Below are 20,703 nucleotides of genomic sequence, written 5' to 3'. Positions count from 1 at the left end.
ACCATTCAGCAAAGAGGGAAAGGGGAAAGTCCGTGAAACTGGGGAAAACATTCTTAAAGAAAAGTATCTGGTTCATATTTTTGATAGACTCTGAATCTATGCACAGAGTTATTTGTAGAGTTTCTTTCATAACAAGAGTATGTTTTCCTTTGATTCAGGGACAAACTCTGGTATTCCACTAAGCTGAGAATGATGATGTTACCTACCCTTTACTTAGTACCTATGACTGCTGGGCAGTGAACTTAATCAACCTTCACAAATAGGGAAATTGAAGCTCAGACGGGTTAGCTCATTTATCCCACGGCACACAGCCAAAGGGAGAACCAGAATTCCACCCAGGTTTGAAGCCCTAGTTCTTTTCACAACGTTATCACGGCCTCCGTAATAGTGATTCTTGTAACTCAAAATAAAAACACACTCTATAGTCCGAGTGACAAATACAGAAATACATTCATTCGTTCATTGAAGTTAGAAAGTTAAAACACCTTCATATGTCAAAGCAGGCAGTGAATGGGAGACAGGACTACCCTTAACTCTGTCCCTGACCCCTACCTCCACCCCCAGCTTGTGGCTGGAGCTCAATGTATTTGACGACGACATTAATTCCACAAGCATTCCACCATCTGGCGATGTGGAACGCAATCCAGGATCCGGTTTCCGGAAGGGCCCTACCGTGCCCACAACGGGAGGTGGGGGGTGGCGCGGAACTGGAAGATTCAGCGGGAAAGTTGGGGAAACGGAGGCCGGGGGGATCGGGACTGCAGCGCCACCCGGATGTCGGGGGGCCAAGGAGCCTCCGGCTGTGCCCCCGGGAGCCCCCAGCTCACTGGGAGGGAGCGAGGGGAGCGGGGCGGAGCCACACCCGGAAGTTGCTTAGGCCCGAACCAAAGATGGCGGCTGCGGCGTCGCTCGCCCACGCTCCGTAACCTCCTGTAACCAATGGAGCCGCGACGCTCGGGTGCCTTACTGCGACGATTTCTGCACGACATTATCTGATGCAACCTCCGAGTTGAGGAAGCCGCCGGTGCACTTTGCGGGAGATAAGGCGGCGGCGTGTTGGAGGTGATGTCCTTGGAGGTGACCAGGGCGACCGCGGGGATGGTGCTAGGTGAGTGAGGCTCGGGGACCCCGGGGTGTGTAGGTGGCGCGGCGCGGCGCTCCTGCTTGGGGCAGCAGCCTTGTTGCGGCCGAATACAGCTCTTACTTACCCTGGTGCCTGGCGCAGACTGGGCGCCCCGCCGCTGTTCACATGAATGGTGGGAGGGAGGAGGGGCCAGGACCCACCCTGGGTCCGCGCTCGCGGAGCAGGCCCGGCTCCCCTTGAGCCCTGGGTGCCCCGGCTGGGGTGGCGGCCGCTCCCGGCCCGGCCCCACTGCGAGAAATCCCGTGATTCAGCTGAGACGTAGGCAGAGCGAGGCATGGCCAGACCTCAGGGCAGCCCCCAAATATGTGACTCTTCCAAGTGACCGGCAGGAAAGGACTTCAGAATGCGAATTCTTTTTCACATATTCTCACTTATATTGAGATTTCCTGGGAGACCATCTGGTGCAGTAGGAAAAGGAAGTGATTTAGGAGACCTGGGTTGATGTCTCTGCTCGCTTACTCCTTATGAGGCCTTCTTCAGTTTGTTTAACCTCAGAGCTTTGGTTTCCTTTAAAGACCAGAGAAAACTGGTATTTATTTGATTTCTGTGCTCTAGCACCAGCATATCCGATTTATATATTTCATCCTCAGTACTTCAAGATGGGTATTGTTTTCCTCATTTTATAGGCTCAAAAACAAGCCCAGAAAGGTTAAGTGAATTCTCCAGGGTCACTCGGGCTTTTAAGGTACAACATCCAAGCTTCCAGTTTGGTCTGGCCAACTGCAAAGCCATTGCTTTGTTGTTGGGGATTCGAGTAGATAGAAGCAGTACCACAAATGAAAATGATCAAAGTTCCTTTTGAAAAGCTAAATTTAACTAATCCCTTTTTATGGGATGGATGTCCTTGGATAGGGAAGTGGGAAAATAATTATGGTATAATTTCTTTTGGACCTTGATAATTTTTACTAATCAGATGCTTGTTCTGTTTACAAAGATAAAGAATGGATAAAGTAGCTGCAGTATGAGGTGACTGATAATTATTGGTCAAGTGAGTAACTTATTCTCTTTTTGTGAAACAGCAGAGCTGTATGTCTCAGACCGAGAGGGGAGTGACACTACTGGTGATGGAACCAAGGAGAAACCTTTTAAAACAGGCCTTAAGGTAGTGCCTCTTTCTCATTAGGAAAACGACTTTGCATTTATTAATGACTCATGTCAGTTATTATGTGACTTGTCAGGAGTTTTATTTAAGGCACTAGGTGTGAAGAGAACTTTCCGAAAAGGGCAAGTAAGGGGTGTATACAGATATGTAGCTTTAAGGGTATTAGATGATCTACCTCTAAACTTTTTTGAACTTTTTTTTTTTGGCCGCGCCTCAAGGCTTGTGGGATCTTTAGTTCTCCGACCAGGGATTGAACCTGGGCCCTTGTCAGCGAAAGGGCTGAGTCCTAACCACTGGACCGTCAGGGAATTCCCCTTGAACATTTTTAATAGGTATCTTCTTTTCTTCCTTACCGTACGGCATCGCATCTCGGAATTTTTCTCTCCAATGAGTCAGTTGGCCAGTTTTTTAATTCTTGTAGAAATAAAAATCATCTTCCCTTAGTCATACTGAGTTTATGCTCACATTTCTTCCAAACTGACTCCTAAGAGTTCTCTCGGTGAATTTACCACTCGAATCCAGATGTGATCTTGAGCCTTGAGACTCAAAGACCTGATTTATATCAGTACCAAGAACGGAGCAGACACTCAGGAACTCATGAGTCTGGAGCCTAAAGCCAGGACGCTAATTTAACAATATATTATTATTTCTCAGGGTGTAGAATCCTCCAATGAGTTTAGCATATTCTCTTTAAGCAGACTTACATGGAAAGCCAAACACAGTTCAGATGGGTTCTTCGAGAGCTTCGACTCAGGATTGAGTAGGTACCTGATGGCATCAGGTTACAGTGTGGGCCAAGAAGACATCCCTCTGAAAGTAGCCGTGGGCTTGCCTGTAGACTGCAATGGCTACAGCTGCTACATAAGGAAGTTGATTAAAGCCCTCTCCCAGGACAGCACCAGGAAGAGCACTGCCCTGGCACTTTTTTCTGTGTATCTGTGCCTGGCCAATCCCCCTTCTTGTGAACTTTGTTACAGTATTATTTAGGTTATTATCAAGTGTTCCTGTCCTGGGACCATTCTCTCCTCTTTTAGCTCATACTCTGGTTGTGTGTCAACCATGGGTCTTAATTTTTTAACTCTTAGAGGGAAATCTTTATCATTTTGGATTGTTGGGGTGATTCCTGTGGCTCCCCAGAACTGACAGTAGTGTTTAGATGAATGTTTGCAAAATGTCGCTGTTAGCAGAAGTGTGCCGTTCTGATTTGGAGAATCATAGTTTGACTCTTTCAGTATCAGTGATTAACAAAGGAGGGATCAGTACAGACTGTCAGGTCGTAAATGAATTCTTAGTGATTTACAAACATCCTTACAAAGTCTAATTGTTAACTCTCCTGGATGTTTCCAAAAGATCCAGTTTCCCTCCTTCTCTGTAGCAATAATTGAGTTGAGACTAGTGTTAAATCAAGGTGAAAAGTATTTTTCAGGTTTGGAAACTAGATCTTAAGAAAAGGTCAGTTTTTATAAGCTTCAGATCTTACACTAGAGACAGTAATTCATTGCATTTCTTGGTTGGTGACAACTTAGGAGAAAATTTGAAGGAATATTTGAAGCAGTTAATAAAACACTTATCTTTTACATACTTTCAACTATATTTTTTTAAAAAAAGAATACAAACTTTAAAATACTAAATGATAATATTGATGTCTGATATGTCCCAGTATTGGTGAAAAGAGGTACATACATTCTACACACAGGAATTTTTCCAATTAAATGAAGCTTAGCCTTCTGTGTACCTAACCATTATGCTGTTGAGAGAGTTTCAGAAATGACTCCCCTGGTTTCTTCGTGAGGATTAACCGTCTGGCTGTGCCCTGCAGTTGGCCTTTGCCATCAGCGGTCTCTTCTGTTGTTGTCAGCGTGCCTCCTGTCGGTCCCCGTGGCCACTTAAAATCTGTGGCTTCTAGTCTACTAGTATGGGAAACTATATACGGTGTAACCGAACTTGCTAGAATTGTTTGGGAAAGGACGTTCTACTGTAAGCAAAATGTTCTTTGAATGTTCCGCCATTCCTTCTGTCGACATTGACCTTTGGCTGGTAGGGTCTTTATGCTTTCTTCTGGGCTCTCAATTATGTTCTAGGTTATCAAAGTTACCTCGTAATTCAGGTGTTATTTTGATTTTAAACACTGTACAATGTTAAAGAAACGTCCTTTTTCTTTCTCTCTCCCTCCCCAAGGCTTTGATGACAGTTGGAAAAGAACCCTTTCCTACCATTTACGTAGATTCACAAAAAGAAAACGAGGTAGGGTGAACCCAAAGCTTTACAGAATTAGATTTTGTGAAGAAACTTTCATTAGAATACAGCAGTCTTGAAAACATTAAATATCTGTTTATCCCTCCAGAGGTGGGATGTTATTTCTAAATCACAGATGAAGAACATTAGAAAACTGTGGCACAGGGAACAGATGAAGAGTGAATCCCGGGAAAAGAAAGAGGTGAGCAGTAGATTTGCTCTGTGAACATTTTTCAAGTTGGGACACCAGAAGCCATGTTAACAAATTGCCTGGTTATTAAAACTAGGCAGAAGACAATTTACGAAGAGAGAAGAACCTGGAAGAAGCAAAGAAGATTACCATTAAAAACGACCCAAGTCTTCCAGAGCCAAATTGTGTAAGTGTGATGTATATCGTTTCAAATATTGTGGCCTCACGGGGTCAAACTATTATTTCTGTGTCTGAGGGGCGTGCCACGTGCTTTGTTCCTTTGCACTGTTTGTCTCTTCTTTTCTTTCAAAAGGGAGAGAGCGCAGTAATGTTTGAGAGTTATGAGGCTGGTCCTTGCGGGGCTCATTTTTTGATAAAATTTAGTAATTGCATGTTGAACAAATTCTGTCCCGACTAAAAGCTAAGCAGCCCTGGAATCCAGGCCTGGTGGGCTGTGTGGTCTCAGACAAGTGATTTCACCCTCCCTGGGTGTCAGTTTCCTCACAGTAAAAGGAAGAGGTTGAAATCCAAGATTTTCATGATTTCTTAAATAAAGAAAAAGTTTTTGTAATTTTTTTTTTTTTTTGAAATTTGATTATGTCTGTATTCTTTCTAGACCAGAATGGTGGTCTGTGAATGGACATGGTTAGAATTCGAATGGTTCTTGCTGCTGCTGGATTGTCATTTTTTTCTTGCTTCCTTGGTGATGAAGCTGTTTTCTTGGCCACACCCACCAACCCCTTCCTCCCCTCCCCTCTCTCCTCCATCCCTCGGAGGAAAAGCCAGCCTCAGTAGCATCCACCACCCAGAGTGGTGGGAGGGATGGTGAGGTCAGGGAGGGGGCTCTGCGTGGACTAGCCTTGTTGCTATTGTGAATTCATTGATTTTATATAACAATATCTGAAGTTCTGGTTGTTTCACTGACAGTTTTGCACTAAGAGAAAGAAGACTTGGATATATATATATATTTTTTTAACCCCTCCAGTGTGGTGAAATTTTTTGGCTCTGACCTGTAGTAGAGTGACTGTCAGCAGTTTTACACCATTTGTGAATTTGTAACACTTTTCTGCCATCTATCTAATATTCACGACAAAGTTGGTATGTGATAAGTGACATGCTGGGTCAAATGTTTTTTATTTCGACTTGACAGGTGAAGATTCGTGAATTAGAAGGATATAGAGGCCAAAGAGTAAAGGTATTTGGCTGGGTCCACAGGCTGCGTAGGCAAGGTAACGGGCATAGCTGTCCTTTTCTCTCTTTAATTTTCAATATCCCTGCTCTTAGATGATGAAGAACATTAAAAAAAAACATTTACTTGGGAGTATTTTTGTTTGAGAATGCTAGCTTTTTAAAGGAAATACTAATTTGTATCCTAAACTGGTTCTTATTTAATATGACTATTGAAAGTTTAAAAATTCTTTAAATGGTACTTAACTGTAAGCAGTCGCAGTGATGCAGGTATCCAGGAAACATTTGTCTAATTGAATCGAATTCTTTCATGAAAAGCAGGGGGTATGTTACCGGAAGAGCAGAGCCAGATCTGAAACTTACTGATGGCAGTGATGCTGATTTTTATAATTAGTATATTTGTACTTGGTCGTGATGTTTTGCTTTATCTTTCTGCTTTTGTTATTTTATTACATGTCTTTTATTGTAAGTGGTTGTCAACTTCGTAAAAAGAAAGGGGGGCATAAAAAACCAAGAGTGCTTCTGTGCGGCAGTATATATCACCACCTGCTGAATGCGCTTTGCTAGGTATTGCAGGGGACTCAATGGTGAATAAGACTTAATCCCTCGACTCACATGCTTACTGTCTTGCTTTCCCATGATCGTGTGGGTCAGGAGGCTCACATAGGGTTTAAAAGTATGAAGGGTTTGAAAAATGAAGAAGGCAAAATACTTGCCAGATACTGAGTAGTGATATTACTGGTGAACCCTTCAGAGGAATGGGGCCATGTGGGAGGTTTGAACTTTCAACATTTGACCGTGGCGGTTCCTTTACATAAGATTAAATTATGAGAAAGTGCTTTCAAGTGCCTCTCGAGCAATCTGGCTAAACTTCTCTTTCTCGTTTTTAGGAAAGAATTTAATGTTTCTGGTGTTGCGGGATGGTACGGGTTATCTCCAGTGTGTCTTGTCAGATGATTTGGTAAATATTTTCATATTTACGATGAAAAGTTAGTTTTTTCAATAGGTTACTTTATTGTTAGTTTTGGGAAGCTTAGGGTCTGTGCTTATTTTAACTGTTATCGTGGAAAATTTCCAACATCTCAAAAATAGAACAGTAGGAAGAAACCTCACGTGCCCACACTCAGCTTCAGTAACATCTTAGTTGAGCTGCTGTGACTAAGTACCATAAACTGGGTGGCTTGTGAACAACACAAGTTTATTCCTTATGGTTGTAGTGGTTGGAAGTCCACATCAGGGTGCCGGCATGGTCAAGTTCTGGTGAGGGCCCTCTTCTGGGTTGCAGACTACCCACTTCCTGTTGTGTGCTCATCCTCTCATAGCAGAGAGCAGAGAAGGGTTTCAACATACGAATTTGCAGCAGATACACGTTAAGTCCATAACGAGTGATGATTAATATTTGGCCAGTTCTGGTTTACTGCTCCCCCCTTTTACCTCCCAGACATCATATTTCATATAAACATACTTGCATATGTATCACCAAGAAGAAATATTTTTAATATAACCACACTACCATTATCACACCACCCCCAAAATAAGCACAACTCCTAAATATCCAGTCAGATTCTCCCAATTGATTCATGATGTCTTTTTTACAGTTGGTTGGTTTGAATGAGGATCCAAACAAGATCTACATGTTGCATTTAGTTGATATGTCTCTGAAATCGCTCTTAATCTAAAACAGATCTCCCTTTTCATTCTCTTTTCTCCACCCCACTCCCCCTTGCCATTTATTGGAAAAAGTCTGGTCATTGGTCCTGTGGGACTTCTCACATTCTGGATTTGGTTGATTGCATCATAAGGTGTCATTTAACATGTTCCTCTATCCTTTGTATTTCTTATAAGCTGGAGGTTAGGTCTGGTCAGATTCAGGTTCTGCTTCTTCTTCTTCTTCTTCTTCTTGATAAAACTACTTCATGGACAAAGCTGTATTCTTCCAATGACATCACATCATGGAGCACATAATTCTGGTTGTCTTTATGATTAGTGGGTTCAGATGTTGATGGCCTGATCCCTCCTTTATAAAGTTTTCCATCACTTTTCTCCTAATGATTTTAGCAAGTATTGATTATCATAGTCTAAGTGAACTCTGTGTATTATTTTAATAGTCTACATTTTAAAGAAAAAGAGAAACGAACTTTCCAGATATTTTTGAGGGATATGGGCTAGTGTTATTTATGCATGTGTATGTATGTAAAGTATGTATTTACATATGTGTATCTGTATATAGGTAAATGTTTGATGGCTGTCTTATTTTACTAGTTTCGGACGAGATAATTTGTTTGTAAATAATTCCCTTTGCTTTTTATGTAGTAGACTATTTTAATGTAAATGTGAGTAACTGAATTTGAACTTGATCTTCTTATAGTGTCAGTGTTACAATGGAGTAGTCTTGTCCACTGAGAGTAGTGTCGCAGTGTATGGAATGCTAAATCTTACCCCAAAGGGCAAGCAGGTGAGTGCGTTGAGTTCCTCACTGAGAGAAGTGTTGTGTACTTGTTTGTTTTCCAGTGTCTTTATTTGTATTGATACTTTTGGTATTTGGCATATAAATATACAAATGTGATGCACCTGCTAAATTTAGAATGCCTTTTCCTTTTCCGATGAGATACGTATACTGTACAGCTTGTGTGCTCTTGTAACGATCTCAGGGATTTTCAACCTAAGGAATTCCTGAATAAACTTCGTGGGTGAGAACAATTTGCTGTGTGTATGTAAATAATTTTTCAGCTAAGTGGAAATGAAAATTTAGTCTACCGAAAGTTTTTCAGGAAAGAACAGTGATCTAAATCTGAAACTTTTGGGATTTCCCTGGTGGTCCAGTGGTCAGGACTCCTCGCTCCCAATGCAGGAGGCCCGGGTTCGATCCCCGGTGAGGGAACTAGATCCCGCATGCTGCAACGAAGACCTGGTGCAGCCAAATAAATATTTAATAAATAAAATAAAATAAATCTGAAACTTTTAAAATAGCATTTGAAAGCCTCTTTGTAAAAAACTTAAAGCTAGTTTTGATAGTCAGAGAGTTGTTTGTTCCCCAGCCAACAGGCATGTAACCTATACCAGTTAGAGTTACTTGTTGGTAATTATTGGTCAAGTAACAGTTGTGGTTATATTATTTGTTTGTTGGGAAAGAAAACAAACAAACGTGACATATCAACCACCAGAGGGAGCCCATAGTGTCCTCCTGATAGACTAGAAATACTGATAAAAGAGAGTCTCCCAGAGTCTATGCAAAGAACCTATGTTAAGAGTAAATATCTGGTTCAAGTTTACTGAATTTTCCTTGAAAGTAATGTGATTGCAAAATGGAATGGTTTTTGTGATATTACTTGCTGTCCAGTGTTTGGTACCAAGATAGCTATATATTTCATACTGTGTGGCTTCTAAAATGTAATGCTTTCAATGGAATTATTAGGGAGAATTTGAATTTTTACTATATATATATGTTCCAAAGAGAAGCACCTTTTAGTAAAACCTTTGTATTTAAGGAGTTTTTCAGTGTGGGTATTATGTTACTTTTAAATTATTGGGCAAAGGCTAGAAAGATATACCAAAATGTTGACAATAGTTAGTGGTTACTCCAAGTCGTGGGATTATAGTTTATTTTATTTTCTGGTTTGTGCTTTTCTATTTTTTAAAAATTGTGTATGTGTATTTAGTCTGAAAGAAATATTAAATAAATATAAAATTCAATTATTGGGTCTTTGTTTTTAGAAGGGTAGGCTAATAATAAGGTTCTTAGAAATATGAGCTTACTAAAAATTTTTATATAAATTAGAATCTTTCATACTGTAAATTTTCTGTTTCCTTCTCCCTCCCTACACTCTTTTAAAAAATGTAGGCTCCAGGGGGCCATGAGCTGAATTGTGACTTCTGGGAACTGATCGGGTTGGCCCCCGCTGGAGGCGCTGATAACTTAATCAACGAGGAGTCTGACGTTGACGTCCAGCTCAACAACAGACACATGATGATCCGGGGAGAAAACATGTCCAAAATCCTAAAAGCACGTTCTGTGGTCACCAAGTGCTTTAGAGATCACTTCTTCGATAGGGGGTACTACGAAGTAAGTATGCGTTCGTCATCCTTTGCAAACAATGCCTTGTAGCATTTTTGAACTTGAACAGTGGTGCTCACAGAAGGGCCTTTATTTACTCCTTTCCACCTGAATAGATCAGTCCTCCAACGTTAGTGCAAACACAAGTGGAAGGCGGTGCCACACTCTTCAAGCTGGACTATTTTGGGGAAGAGGCGTATCTGACTCAGTCCTCTCAGCTGTACCTGGAGACTTGCATTCCAGCTCTGGGAGATGTCTTTTGTATCGCACAGTCATACAGGGCAGAGCAATCCAGAACACGAAGGCACCTGGCTGAGTACAGAATTGTCATTTTGTTTTTATTTAAAAAAAAATTTTTTTTTTTAAAGAAAATATGTTTAGAGAAGCAATCTTGATGTAGGTAAATGATGTCTGTGTAAAAACCTCTGATGTATTAATAGGCTATATGAAGGACAGTTGAATAAATTAATGGAAACTGTCTAAGAAGTTTTGCCTCTTAGGCCATAACTCACTAAGGTCTGTTCTTTCACTTTGTCTTGATCCTTTATGTGTTGAGGAATAAACAAGAAATGACTATGAAGGGGGAAAGGAAGGCGGGTGGGCTAAAACTAATTTGGAGAGTTGGGAGTTGGTTAGCAGGGTGGGAGTTTTCCCTTTCTGGACAGTTTCCCAGCATTAAAATCCTTGCTTAAGAGAAACTTTGTGAAAAGAAGAGAGGCTCTGAGCTAGTGTCTTGTTCCTCAGATACACTCATGTGGAAGCAGAGTGCCCTTTCCTGACCTTTGAGGAGCTCCTGAACCGATTGGAGGACTTGGTTTGTGACGTGGTCGATAGAGTCTTGAAATCACCCGCAGCAAGCGTAGTGCATGACCTCAACCCGGTAGGTCTGCCATTGTATGGAAGCACAAAATTGGGATTCTGCTTCGGAAGGCAGTGAAGTCTTTTTTTTTTAGATTTTTATGTTTTTTAGGTTTTTTTAACAGATTTTTTTAGGTTTTTATAGATTTAATAGCTTTGTGAGCTTTGAAATAAATGACTAATATATATATATTTATAGGTATAATTGATATATATCATTATATTAGTTTTAGGTGTACAGCATAATAATTTTATATATCTAAAACAATACAGAGTTATTAACTCTAGTTACCATGCTGTACATTACATCTTGTTAATGGGACTTACCTATTTTATAACTGGAAGTTTATACTTTTTGACTCCCTTCACTCATTTCCAGACTAATTTTTTTTTTTTTTTGGCCGTGCCACATGGCTTGCGTGTCTTAGTTCCCCGACCAGGGATGGAACCCAGCCCCTCAGCAGTGAACGTGTGGAGTCTTAACCACTAGACCGCCAGGGAATTCCCCACATTGTTTTTAAGTCTGAAATAGTATTTTATAGTAATGATAAATAGTGTTTCTTAAAATGGAAATGTTAGTGTGAGTGGTTTCTTTACATACACTGTATTTTTCCTTTCTACTGTAGAACTTCAAGCCCCCCAAACGGCCTTTCAAACGGATGAACTATTCAGATGCTGTTGTGTGGCTAAAAGAACACAATATAAAGAAAGAAGATGGAACTTTCTATGAATTTGGAGAGGTATGTATTCCTTTCTAGTCGTTTTTTCAAAGGTAACCTTGTGCTTAAGTGGATTGCTACTTCCGGTTAATTGACGAGTAATGCAGAGGGGCATCTGCTGTCGTCAAATAAATGATAACCACGGACCCTTCTGCTTGGGGTTGTCTGAGGATCCACGGCTTAGTAGACGTAGAGTAGACCTTCGAGCAGTGCCTCTTCCGTAGTGTTCAGTAACTATTAGCAAGTTTGTAGCCTTCACATCCCATCCTTTATCTCTTTCCTCCTCCATGATCAATCTGTGGTCTTGACTTACAAGCTCTGGCTGTAATTCTCTAGACTGGCAGGATGCTTCAGAAAGTTATAAACTTTGAAATCACATGCAGAGTGTTGGTATGTGTATATATTTGTTTTGGTTTTCTGGAGAAACCGTCTGGCTCCTTCAAAAAGGATTCCTCCCCCCAAAACAGTGAATTATAGCTCCTTCATATGGAGGCAATTCAAAGAAAATCGCCACTGATTAAAATGCAAAACCAAGAGAGGAGGCTTTGTTGAGGAAGGTGGCCCAGTGCCCCAGATACGCTGAGCATGTCTGTCTTGCCCAGGACCACCCTCCCAGCATGTTTTGGGGGTATAGATTGTTAACATTATTCTAAGCCCTCTTCCCTGTGCATTTAACCACTCTTCACATAGTATTTGCAAATCTGTTTTACAGATGAAATGTAAGTAATAGCTGCTAACTAGAGTTTTCTTTTGTTTTTAGAAAGAATTTACAGAGGACAGTGTACTAGGTCTATGTAAATTACTTTTATTGTATCATGAATTCAGTTGATGATGTATAATAACCACATTCTGTGCTGAAAACCTGAGAACTGTTATCGCCCAGCACTCAGCAAAGTAGTATGATTGAGTGGAAAGAACACAAGCTTTGGAGTAAGAAGCCCCCCAGGTGGGCTTTGCTCCCACCTCTGTCCTTATTGCTGGTTAACATAAGGCCAGTGACCCCGCTCTCTGGTTCCCTATCTCTGCCTTGGAGGTAACGTCCACCTTGCAAAGTTGTGAGAACTTAATGAGCTAAATGCTCAGCAGGGCCGAGGCGCAGGAAGTCCTCCATGTGTGTCAGCATTTCCTCTTTGTGTCAGTATCATCCCATACACATGAGGGCGCTAGAGTAGAGAAGAGGTCTTCAAACTTTTCGGAATGTGCAGTACGACCCCTTTTCCCCCAGTTCAATTGTATGCAGGACTCTAGTATGTAAAGCAGTTACAGGCGGAGAGACCAGAGCTCTCCCACTCACCTCCCGTTTCCTCTCTGGACTTTAGACGACGCAGGGCTCCAGGGACGAGAGCTTGAAAACAGCTGTGCCAGGTGATGGCTAAGCTCCCTCTCAGTTTCTTACATTAAACAAATCAATGAGTCTTGTCCAGTTCTCTCTGTCTGTTTTTACTGGGACAAGAGTTTTCAGTTTTAACTTGAATTTATGTGTGGTTTACTGAAGGATGTTTGAGAAGGAAGCAGATTAACTTGATTCATCATCATCTAACCTGTCTTGGCTAACTACTCCAGGTGTGGTTACACTTATAAACTTGACACTGGCTATTTGTCTTATGACTGTCTTACTGCCACTGAAGGCATGCAGATTTATTGTAACAGGAAAGAAGCAGAGAGAACAGGAGAGTTTAAAGATTGGTGTTATTAATAACATACTCTGTGTGTAGGTCACTGATGTTGTGGAGCGTTCACTGATGATCTTATGCCTTGTGGGACTGAGTGGACTGCGTTTGCTTCAGACCTAGATAAAACTGGCCACCGGAAAAAATAAATAACCGAGCAGTGTCTGGGAGGTTGTTTGTTTTTTGTGCGTGTTTTTGTTCCTCAAGCAATATGGCACAGATATACTGTAGGAGGAGGCAGATCTATTTACAGTTCGTTTTGCAGAAATTGTCCCTAACACCCACGTGATTATGGGTCATGGGTGGGTGTGTATTCTGGACTCTGTTGCATGAATAAGATGAAGGGCTGCTACTGGGTCAAAGAGCTGCTTCTGTCTCGTTGCCTTTCGAGTTGTAAATGTTAATGAAGTCTTGTTTAACCTCAGGATATCCCAGAAGCTCCTGAGAGACTGATGACGGACACCATTAATGAGCCCATCTTGCTGTGTCGATTTCCTGTGGAGATCAAGTCCTTCTATATGCAGCGATGTCCCGAGGATTCCCGCCTTACCGAATCTGTCAGTTTGGGATTCAAATAGTATTAGAGATTTTGCTTTTTAAAGGGGCGGGCACTGCCACTGGAATAAGATACAGCTCACAGCAAATATTTCATTATAAATCTACAATACTTAAAGAAGTGCTTTTTGTCCTCTGATTGGGTTTAACCTATCTTGTTAAATTATAGAATTTGAATAATATCTGAATTTTGCATGATCATTGTGCTGCTTTAGTTATAGGAGCTTAATTGTGATTTTCATTTAAACTCTAGAGCAAAGCCGTGACTGAGAGCCTAGTAGTAACCGCATTCTATTTACTCATTTTGAAAGGTTGACGTGTTGATGCCCAACGTCGGTGAGATTGTGGGAGGCTCGATGCGTATCTGGGATAATGAAGAGATACTGGCAGGTTATAAAAGAGAAGGAATTGACCCCACTCCCTATTACTGGTACACAGATCAGGTAAAAAGAATTTCGTTAATCACTTTAAATTTTCTTCACTGTAATAGTTCTGTATAAATTGAAATTTTTAAAAGGGAAGTATTCAGGGTGATACTTTGACATTTGAATGAGCTGTATTCAGTTTCATGGTTATAATAATGTGGCATGTGAGTACTGCTAGTTTTGTCTTTGGCCAGTAATATGTTAACTTAATTTGAAAACCTATTAACTCCTGGCCTTGCTTGTAGCTACTGAATTTTTTAAAATGTCATTAGATCCTACCAATATCTAGTCTTTCATTTTCTTCTGATAAACAGAGACATTAACTTAATTTAAAAGTTTGAAATCTCTTCCTTCCAGAGTGGCAAATCCTTGGTTTATTTTTCATACCAAATTATTTTTTCACATGTGGTCCATGAAGGAGTGTAGATTAAGGGTTGAATTCCTTTTGTTGTTTTGTTTGTTGTTGTTTTCAATTAATTTTTATTGGAGTATAGTTGCTTTACAATGTTGTGTTAGTTTCTGCTGTACAGCAAAGTGAATCAGCTATAAGGGGTTGAATTCTTAACCACAATAAGCTGACTCATTTTACAGTAGAAAATTTTAACTATTTCAGACAAAATTTATTTTAATTTTCTGTTTTGGCCATGCCATGCAGCTTGCGGGATCTTAGTTCCCCAACCAGGGATTGAACCTGGGGCCATGGCAGTGAACGCACAGAGTCCTAACCACTGGACCGCCAGGGAAACTCTGGACAAAATTTTAAACTGAGCGTTTATTCCTCTCTCTCGCTCTCCCTCTCTCTCTCTCTCTCTCTTTTTAAACAGAGAAAATATGGCACATGTCCACATGGAGGCTATGGCCTGGGCTTGGAACGATTCTTAACCTGGATTCTGGATAGATACCACATCCGAGATGTATGCTTGTACCCTCGATTTGTCCAGCGCTGCAAACCATAACCGATTCCTCCTGGAGATTTAAGGAAAGAACACGGTTCATGGAAGGAACAAGCTGCCTCTTTAAAAAAAAAAAAAAAACAGCCAAAATCTTCCCTTTTTTATTCCACTGGGGTATATCCGTTTCTGTTTTCTCTTTTTGTTTTTTATTCCTGCTACCACGAAGAGCAATCCAAATCATTTGAATATCAAGTGACATTGATGGTGTCATTTTAAGAAAAAAAACCCATTACAGAGTTTGGGGGAAAATATGTGGCATGTAACTCTACAGTCATGAATATATTTCAGCATTTTATCCAATTTTAGGTTATAATCTTTGTGTCATATATACCACATATATGATTAGTTTTAACTTACAGTCTGAGACATTCCAGTAAATTAATCTTTCCTTGTAAGTGTAACTGGAATTCTTTAATTTATATCATTTTATTGTATCAGTGAGTTAAAACAAACACCGTGGGGAAAAATTGACAATATGCTGTAAAAATCTGCTAGTATTAGAACAGAGTATAAATCAGCAGTAGATATAGGAATGAAATGAATAGTCTTTTGCCTCAGTTGTTAATCTTTTCTAAATCTGATAGCTGCTTATATAATTCTAAAGCATACGAATTGATTTGGAAGAATTTGTAAAAGTGGAATTACCTTAAACTATTTGAAGTAAGAGCAAGTTTTTTGTTTTTGTTTTTTGGCATTTCAGTGAACAGCATTCTTCCTAGCATTAGTTCAAACTAAAGAGGCAGGGTGATCTTCACTCTTCCCTGGTAGTTCCTAAGTAATTAAGAATAAATAAGTTCCAGGGCTTCCCTGGTGGCACAGTGGTTGAGTATCCGCCTGCCAATGCAGGGGACACAGGTTCGACCCCTGGTCCAGGAAGATCCCACATGCCGCAGAGCAACTAAGCCCGTGCGCCACAACTACTGAGCCTGCACTGTGGAGCCCGTGAGCCACAACTACTGAAGCCGGCGCGCCTAGAGCCCGTGCTCTGCAACAAGAGAAGCCACTGCAATGAGAAGCCCGCACACCACAACCAGAGAAAGCCCACGCGCAACAACGAAGACCCAACGCAGCCAAAAGTAAATAAATAAATAAATTTATTTTTAAAAAGTAAATAAATAAGTTCCAAAAGTATTTGCAGCTGGAATCTTCATGACAGCCCTGCATGGCTGTTGGAGTCACCCCACACTGTGTCTTTAGGTCTAATCTGTGCTAACTTATTAACTTGCAGGCTTTTTGAATGGCTTCATTTCAGATTTGGTTAATTTTCCCCCAGAATGCATGTCATGTATCCTCAATAAGCTGTATTCCCAGCAATCAATAAATGGATACATGTAAAAACTCTTTGCTGACTTAATTTTTTTAAGCTGATTGTCTCTGTTTCACATTAGTTAGTTCATGCCTTTTGCATTTTTTAAATCTTTATTTTTCATGATTTGTATATGTGAAACTAGATATTCGTGAATTTGGTAGGTATTAGTAAAAGTACATGGTAATGAAAAGGAATGGTTTTTAAAAATTAATGTGGGTCCTAGTTACATCATTTGTATAATCCTTTTTGTATTTTAGACACATTAGATTATATCTTATTTTGCAGTGAAGTAAAATGACAGATGGAAATGGGGCATTTGTAGTATATTTGACCTCTATCTTTAAATAAAAAATACTCGTAAGAATGGGAATGAGCTCTAACTGGATTCAACTAGGCAGTTCATTTGATCAGAATTTAGGTGACGAGGTTAGGCCCAATTAGATTAGATTTTAATTGTATAAATGGGTTAAAAGTTTTAAATACTGAGGGAGAGCTGTGGGATTAGGTGGGGATAACGGAGTCAAGATTGTGGTGACGTCAAACCAAGAACCCGAGCAGCACACCTCATGCACGTGGACTTGCATTCCCTTCACTCTGGTTGTCCCTGTAATCTAAGCGTCACAAGCCCATCCCACATCCCTGCCAAGCGTCCACCTCACAGACACCCGGTTCTGAGTTCCTGCTCTCGTGGGACTCATCTCACGGCTCTTTCCTGCCTGAAACCTCTTCCTGATACGTGATCCTCACGCCAGCAGCCCCCTTCGCCTTTGGTACTTTGGAGACAGATGGGAGGTGAATGCTGTAGCAATTCAAATGAGTTAAATACTGACTTTGTCACTGTCCTACAGCCGTTTCCACCCACCCAGCTCCCCACACATGGCTGCCTCTAGCATTTCCTAAAAATTTCTTGTTTAGTGTATAGAGCAATATGATTCTGTCATAAGCAACCTTCCTACGCATTGGGGTCACTTGGGACTATAAAAATACTGGTGCCTGGGCCTCATCCCAGACCAATAGAATCCGAATTTCAGGGCTGGGCCCAGGATGCTTTTTAAAAGCCCGCCCAGCTGAGGCTGTGGCAGACTTCGTGTGACTGTCACTGAGTAGCTACCTCCCTCTTCTAAAGCCAGCCTTAAGCCTCTCATCATCATGACTGTGGGTCCTCATTCATCTCACATTAATCTCTTTTGAAATTGTTCCCAATCTCAATGTTGAAATGGGAAAATTGGGGCAGGGTTGAGACTGTCCAATATTGCCAGTGGCCACAAAAACACTACACCTGTGCACTCGTTAGCTTTCAAGTCATACTGGGAAGTTCTCAAAATGATGGTAGCTGCCAATAATGGAGTACTGGTTTGTGTCAGCCGTGTACTGTCACATGCTTTAATCCCCACAATAACCTCTTGTGATAATTATATGAATTATAAATTTATACAATATATAAATTATAATTATAGTCCTATAGCCCTATATATGGATAATAGCCCTTGAGGTATTGGTTGAGAAAAGTTAAAATACATGCCTGAAGATGCACTGTTAAAAGTGACAGAATGAAGTTTGAAACTCCAAAGCTTGAATTCCTTTAAACTTAGAATCCTATTATTTCATTCAGTCCTTCTAAGGAAAAAAGATATTATGACATACAAATACTGTCATTCATAGTATTTGCTAATTGCTGGTCAATTAAATGATTCAGATTCTTATGCTGGAAACTTTCCTTCTACCTCATAGATTATTACTAACGTGATGATAAGGTGAAGAATATTATCTTTGAAAAAACATTGGTGTTCTCTGCAGTTCAAAGATGCTGGTTTCTGGCGTCAAAATTTAATACAGTGTAGCACCCTGGCTCACAGAAATGGTGGTTCTCAAAATTTTAACTTATTCTTTAGGCATTTACTTCCATGCCATGAAGAAAAACATGCTCCTATTACTTTTATCGATTTTTCGGTTTTAGACGCTCTACTGCTCTTCTGCAGAAGATTGCGCCTCTTCCTTTCCCTGCCCCACCATTCATGTGCATACTTCTCTTCTCCCCCTCTTTCCAGATTAGTTAAATCATTACTTTGGTTGACCATGTTGTATACTACGACTGCTTTTTCTTTTCTGGCCAACTTTTCATTTTGCCCATAATTAACCGTCATCTTATTTTTTTCTTTATCATTAATTCAATCTCCAAAGATGCTCAGACACATCAGGTGCTCATCAGTTATATCTTCCCGTAGAAGCTTCTCTGAGAGCTTGTCTGCTGTAGTGTGAACCAGCCACACTCCAATCCTGAAACATTGTTGTCGTCCTGGGATCTTCTTTCACTGTCATCCCAGGTATCCCCTTCACCTTTCTCCTCTATGGACAGCCTGTTTCCTGTATCCCATGTTTCCCTGTTTCTTGGTTTACTTCCTCCTTTTGGTGGAGCACATCCTCCGGTAATTTCCTGAGAAAGGGTGCATGGAACGTCAATTCACTGAGAACTTGCCTATCTAAAAAATGTTTTTAATCTATCTTCACACTTAAACCATAGTCTCTACATAAAATCGTGGGTTAAAAAGCATTTTTCCCTCAGAATTTTGAAACCCTGGCTTCCAGTGTTACCATTCTAGCTTCCAATGTTGCTATGGAGAATCCCCAAGCATTCTCATACCTGGTCTTTTACATATGACCTGTCTATTCTAGAAGCTTGTCCCCATGTTCTGAAATATGATGATATTCCTTGGGACTGTTCATCCATTCTGTTGGGCAGTTGGTAGGCTCTTTAAATTCAGAAAGTCAGGGCCTTCAGTTGTGAAAACTTTCTTAAACTGTTTTTTTTAAAGTGTCCCCTCTTTTGTTTGTTTTTCTTTCTTTCTACAACTGCTATTATTCAGATAGTAGACCTCCTTTTATCTTTTTTTTTTTTTTTTGCTTGCTATTTTCTGAGAGCTTTCCTCAACTTTTCCCCAATCCTTCTATTGAATTTTTCATCTCTGTTAGCATAGTAAAATTTAAAAAAGTTTTTATTCTGACCTCAGAAAGTTCCATCTTTTTTTTTTTTTTTTTTTTTTTTTTTTTAAAAAGTGGATTTATTTAGAGTGAAGCACACTCCACAGACAGAGCATGGGCAAGAGAGGCCAGAAAGTTCCATCTTTATGGTCTTTTTTCCAAGCTTTCTTCTTCCTGTATCTTGGCAGTTTCCTCCATGTTTTCTTCTGTTTGCTTGGGTCTCTGTCTTTCCTCTTAGAGGGTTTTCTCAGATGTGAGGTGATACTTGGTTTTCTGCTGAGAATTCCAAATAGCAGATAAAATGCTTTTGAAGTGTGTGGGAGGAGATGTGAGCCCTCCTGTAGGGTGAGCTGCCTGAACTGTTGAGTATGTTGAGTATGGGAGTCGCTGATGTCAACATCCTTAGATCTTTCCTCTTGGGCCAGTTGGATTCCAGATGTCAACATCCTTAGATCTTTCCTCTTGGGCCGGTTGGATTCCAGACTCTTCCCACCTCCTGTGGAGGGAAAGGGGTGAAGAGGGCTATGTGTCCACAACTTCGGTAAGTCTAGTTCCCCAAATCTATCTCAATGTAGCATCTCTCCCTTTCATCCCCACTTCCAGGGGTACCTGCTGCTGCCAGTCTGGAACCTCCTAGGGATTCTGTCGTGTAAATCTGCATGGTTCTTGTCTTAGGATGGCCATTTTAAGGTTCAGGGTTTTTTGAGTTTGCTAAATCATTAACCATTTATCCATCTGCCTTCCAGCTCCCAAAATTTGTTGCTGTCATTCCTTTTTCTTTTTTCCCCATCATTTTAGGTTTGTGCTTGAAAACAAACAAAACACACCATCACCATCAACAACAACAAAACCTCTCTTGACATTTTAGTGGGGTTTGGGGGTGGGAGTGAAATTACATCCATGTGTTCAAGCCCCCATCTTTACCCAGAGGTCTTCCCTCTGTATTTGAAGACAAATCAAAAGGGAGTAGTCATAGGTGAAAGAGAATAAATGTTCAATTATTGTTAGCTATTATAAAGGACAAATTACCAAGAAGAGTGATGAATTCTCTGTAAATTGTTTTGTAAAAAGAATTAGTGATTAGGGCTTCCCTGGTGGTGTAGTGGTTAAGAATCCACCTGCCAATGCGGGGGACATGGGTTCGAGCCCTGGTCCGGGAAGATCCCACATGCTGCGGAGCAACTAAGCCTGTGCACCACAACTACTGAGCCTGAACTCTAGAGCCTGTGAGCCACAACTACTGAAGCCCGTGTGCCTAGCGCCCATGCTCTGCAACAAGAGAAGCCACCGCAATGAGAAGCCCGCGCACCACAATGAAGAGT

The 20,703-nt window shown here is 40.7% G+C and overlaps 1 protein-coding gene across 3 annotated transcripts; it reads left to right on the top strand.

Moving 5' to 3' along the window:
• The first annotated feature begins 873 nt into the window (after nucleotides 1–873).
• Nucleotides 874–16,434, top strand: NARS1 (asparaginyl-tRNA synthetase 1). Of its 3 annotated transcripts, none has more exons than XM_036823030.1 (15): nucleotides 874–1,108; nucleotides 2,164–2,246; nucleotides 4,425–4,490; nucleotides 4,591–4,683; nucleotides 4,769–4,858; nucleotides 5,822–5,900; nucleotides 6,750–6,820; nucleotides 8,228–8,314; nucleotides 9,701–9,922; nucleotides 10,030–10,229; nucleotides 10,658–10,793; nucleotides 11,398–11,511; nucleotides 13,586–13,717; nucleotides 14,027–14,158; nucleotides 14,965–16,434. In XM_036823030.1, the coding sequence occupies exons 1-15, from the start codon at nucleotides 1,066–1,068 to the stop codon at nucleotides 15,094–15,096; spliced, it is 1,680 nt and encodes a 559-aa protein (XP_036678925.1). In that variant the 5' UTR covers nucleotides 874–1,065; the 3' UTR covers nucleotides 15,097–16,434. The 3 variants fall into 3 exon arrangements, with proteins under 3 accessions (XP_036678925.1, XP_036678924.1, XP_036678926.1); XM_036823029.1 differs by having other exon boundaries at nucleotides 905–1,108; nucleotides 2,167–2,246; nucleotides 14,965–15,247; XM_036823031.1 differs by lacking the exon at nucleotides 2,164–2,246 and having other exon boundaries at nucleotides 906–1,108; nucleotides 14,965–15,247.
• Nucleotides 16,435–20,703: the final 4,269 nt, after the last annotated feature.

Source organism: Balaenoptera musculus, chromosome 14 (genome assembly GCF_009873245.2).
Source record: "Balaenoptera musculus isolate JJ_BM4_2016_0621 chromosome 14, mBalMus1.pri.v3, whole genome shotgun sequence".
Taxonomy (NCBI): domain Eukaryota; kingdom Metazoa; phylum Chordata; class Mammalia; order Artiodactyla; family Balaenopteridae; genus Balaenoptera; species Balaenoptera musculus.
This window is presented reverse-complemented; position numbering and strand designations above follow the sequence as displayed.

Bases quoted from the DNA above. Each gene is read 5' to 3' on its own strand.
- NARS1 (XM_036823030.1), top strand. From the start codon at position 1,066: ATGTCCTTGGAGGTGACCAGGGCGACCGCGGGGATGGTGCTAG. The intron at 4,491-4,590 runs GTAGGGTGAACC...TTATCCCTCCAG, and splicing joins ATTCACAAAAAGAAAACGAG to AGGTGGGATGTTATTTCTAA. The intron at 8,315-9,700 runs GTGAGTGCGTTG...TAAAAAATGTAG, and splicing joins TTACCCCAAAGGGCAAGCAG to GCTCCAGGGGGCCATGAGCT.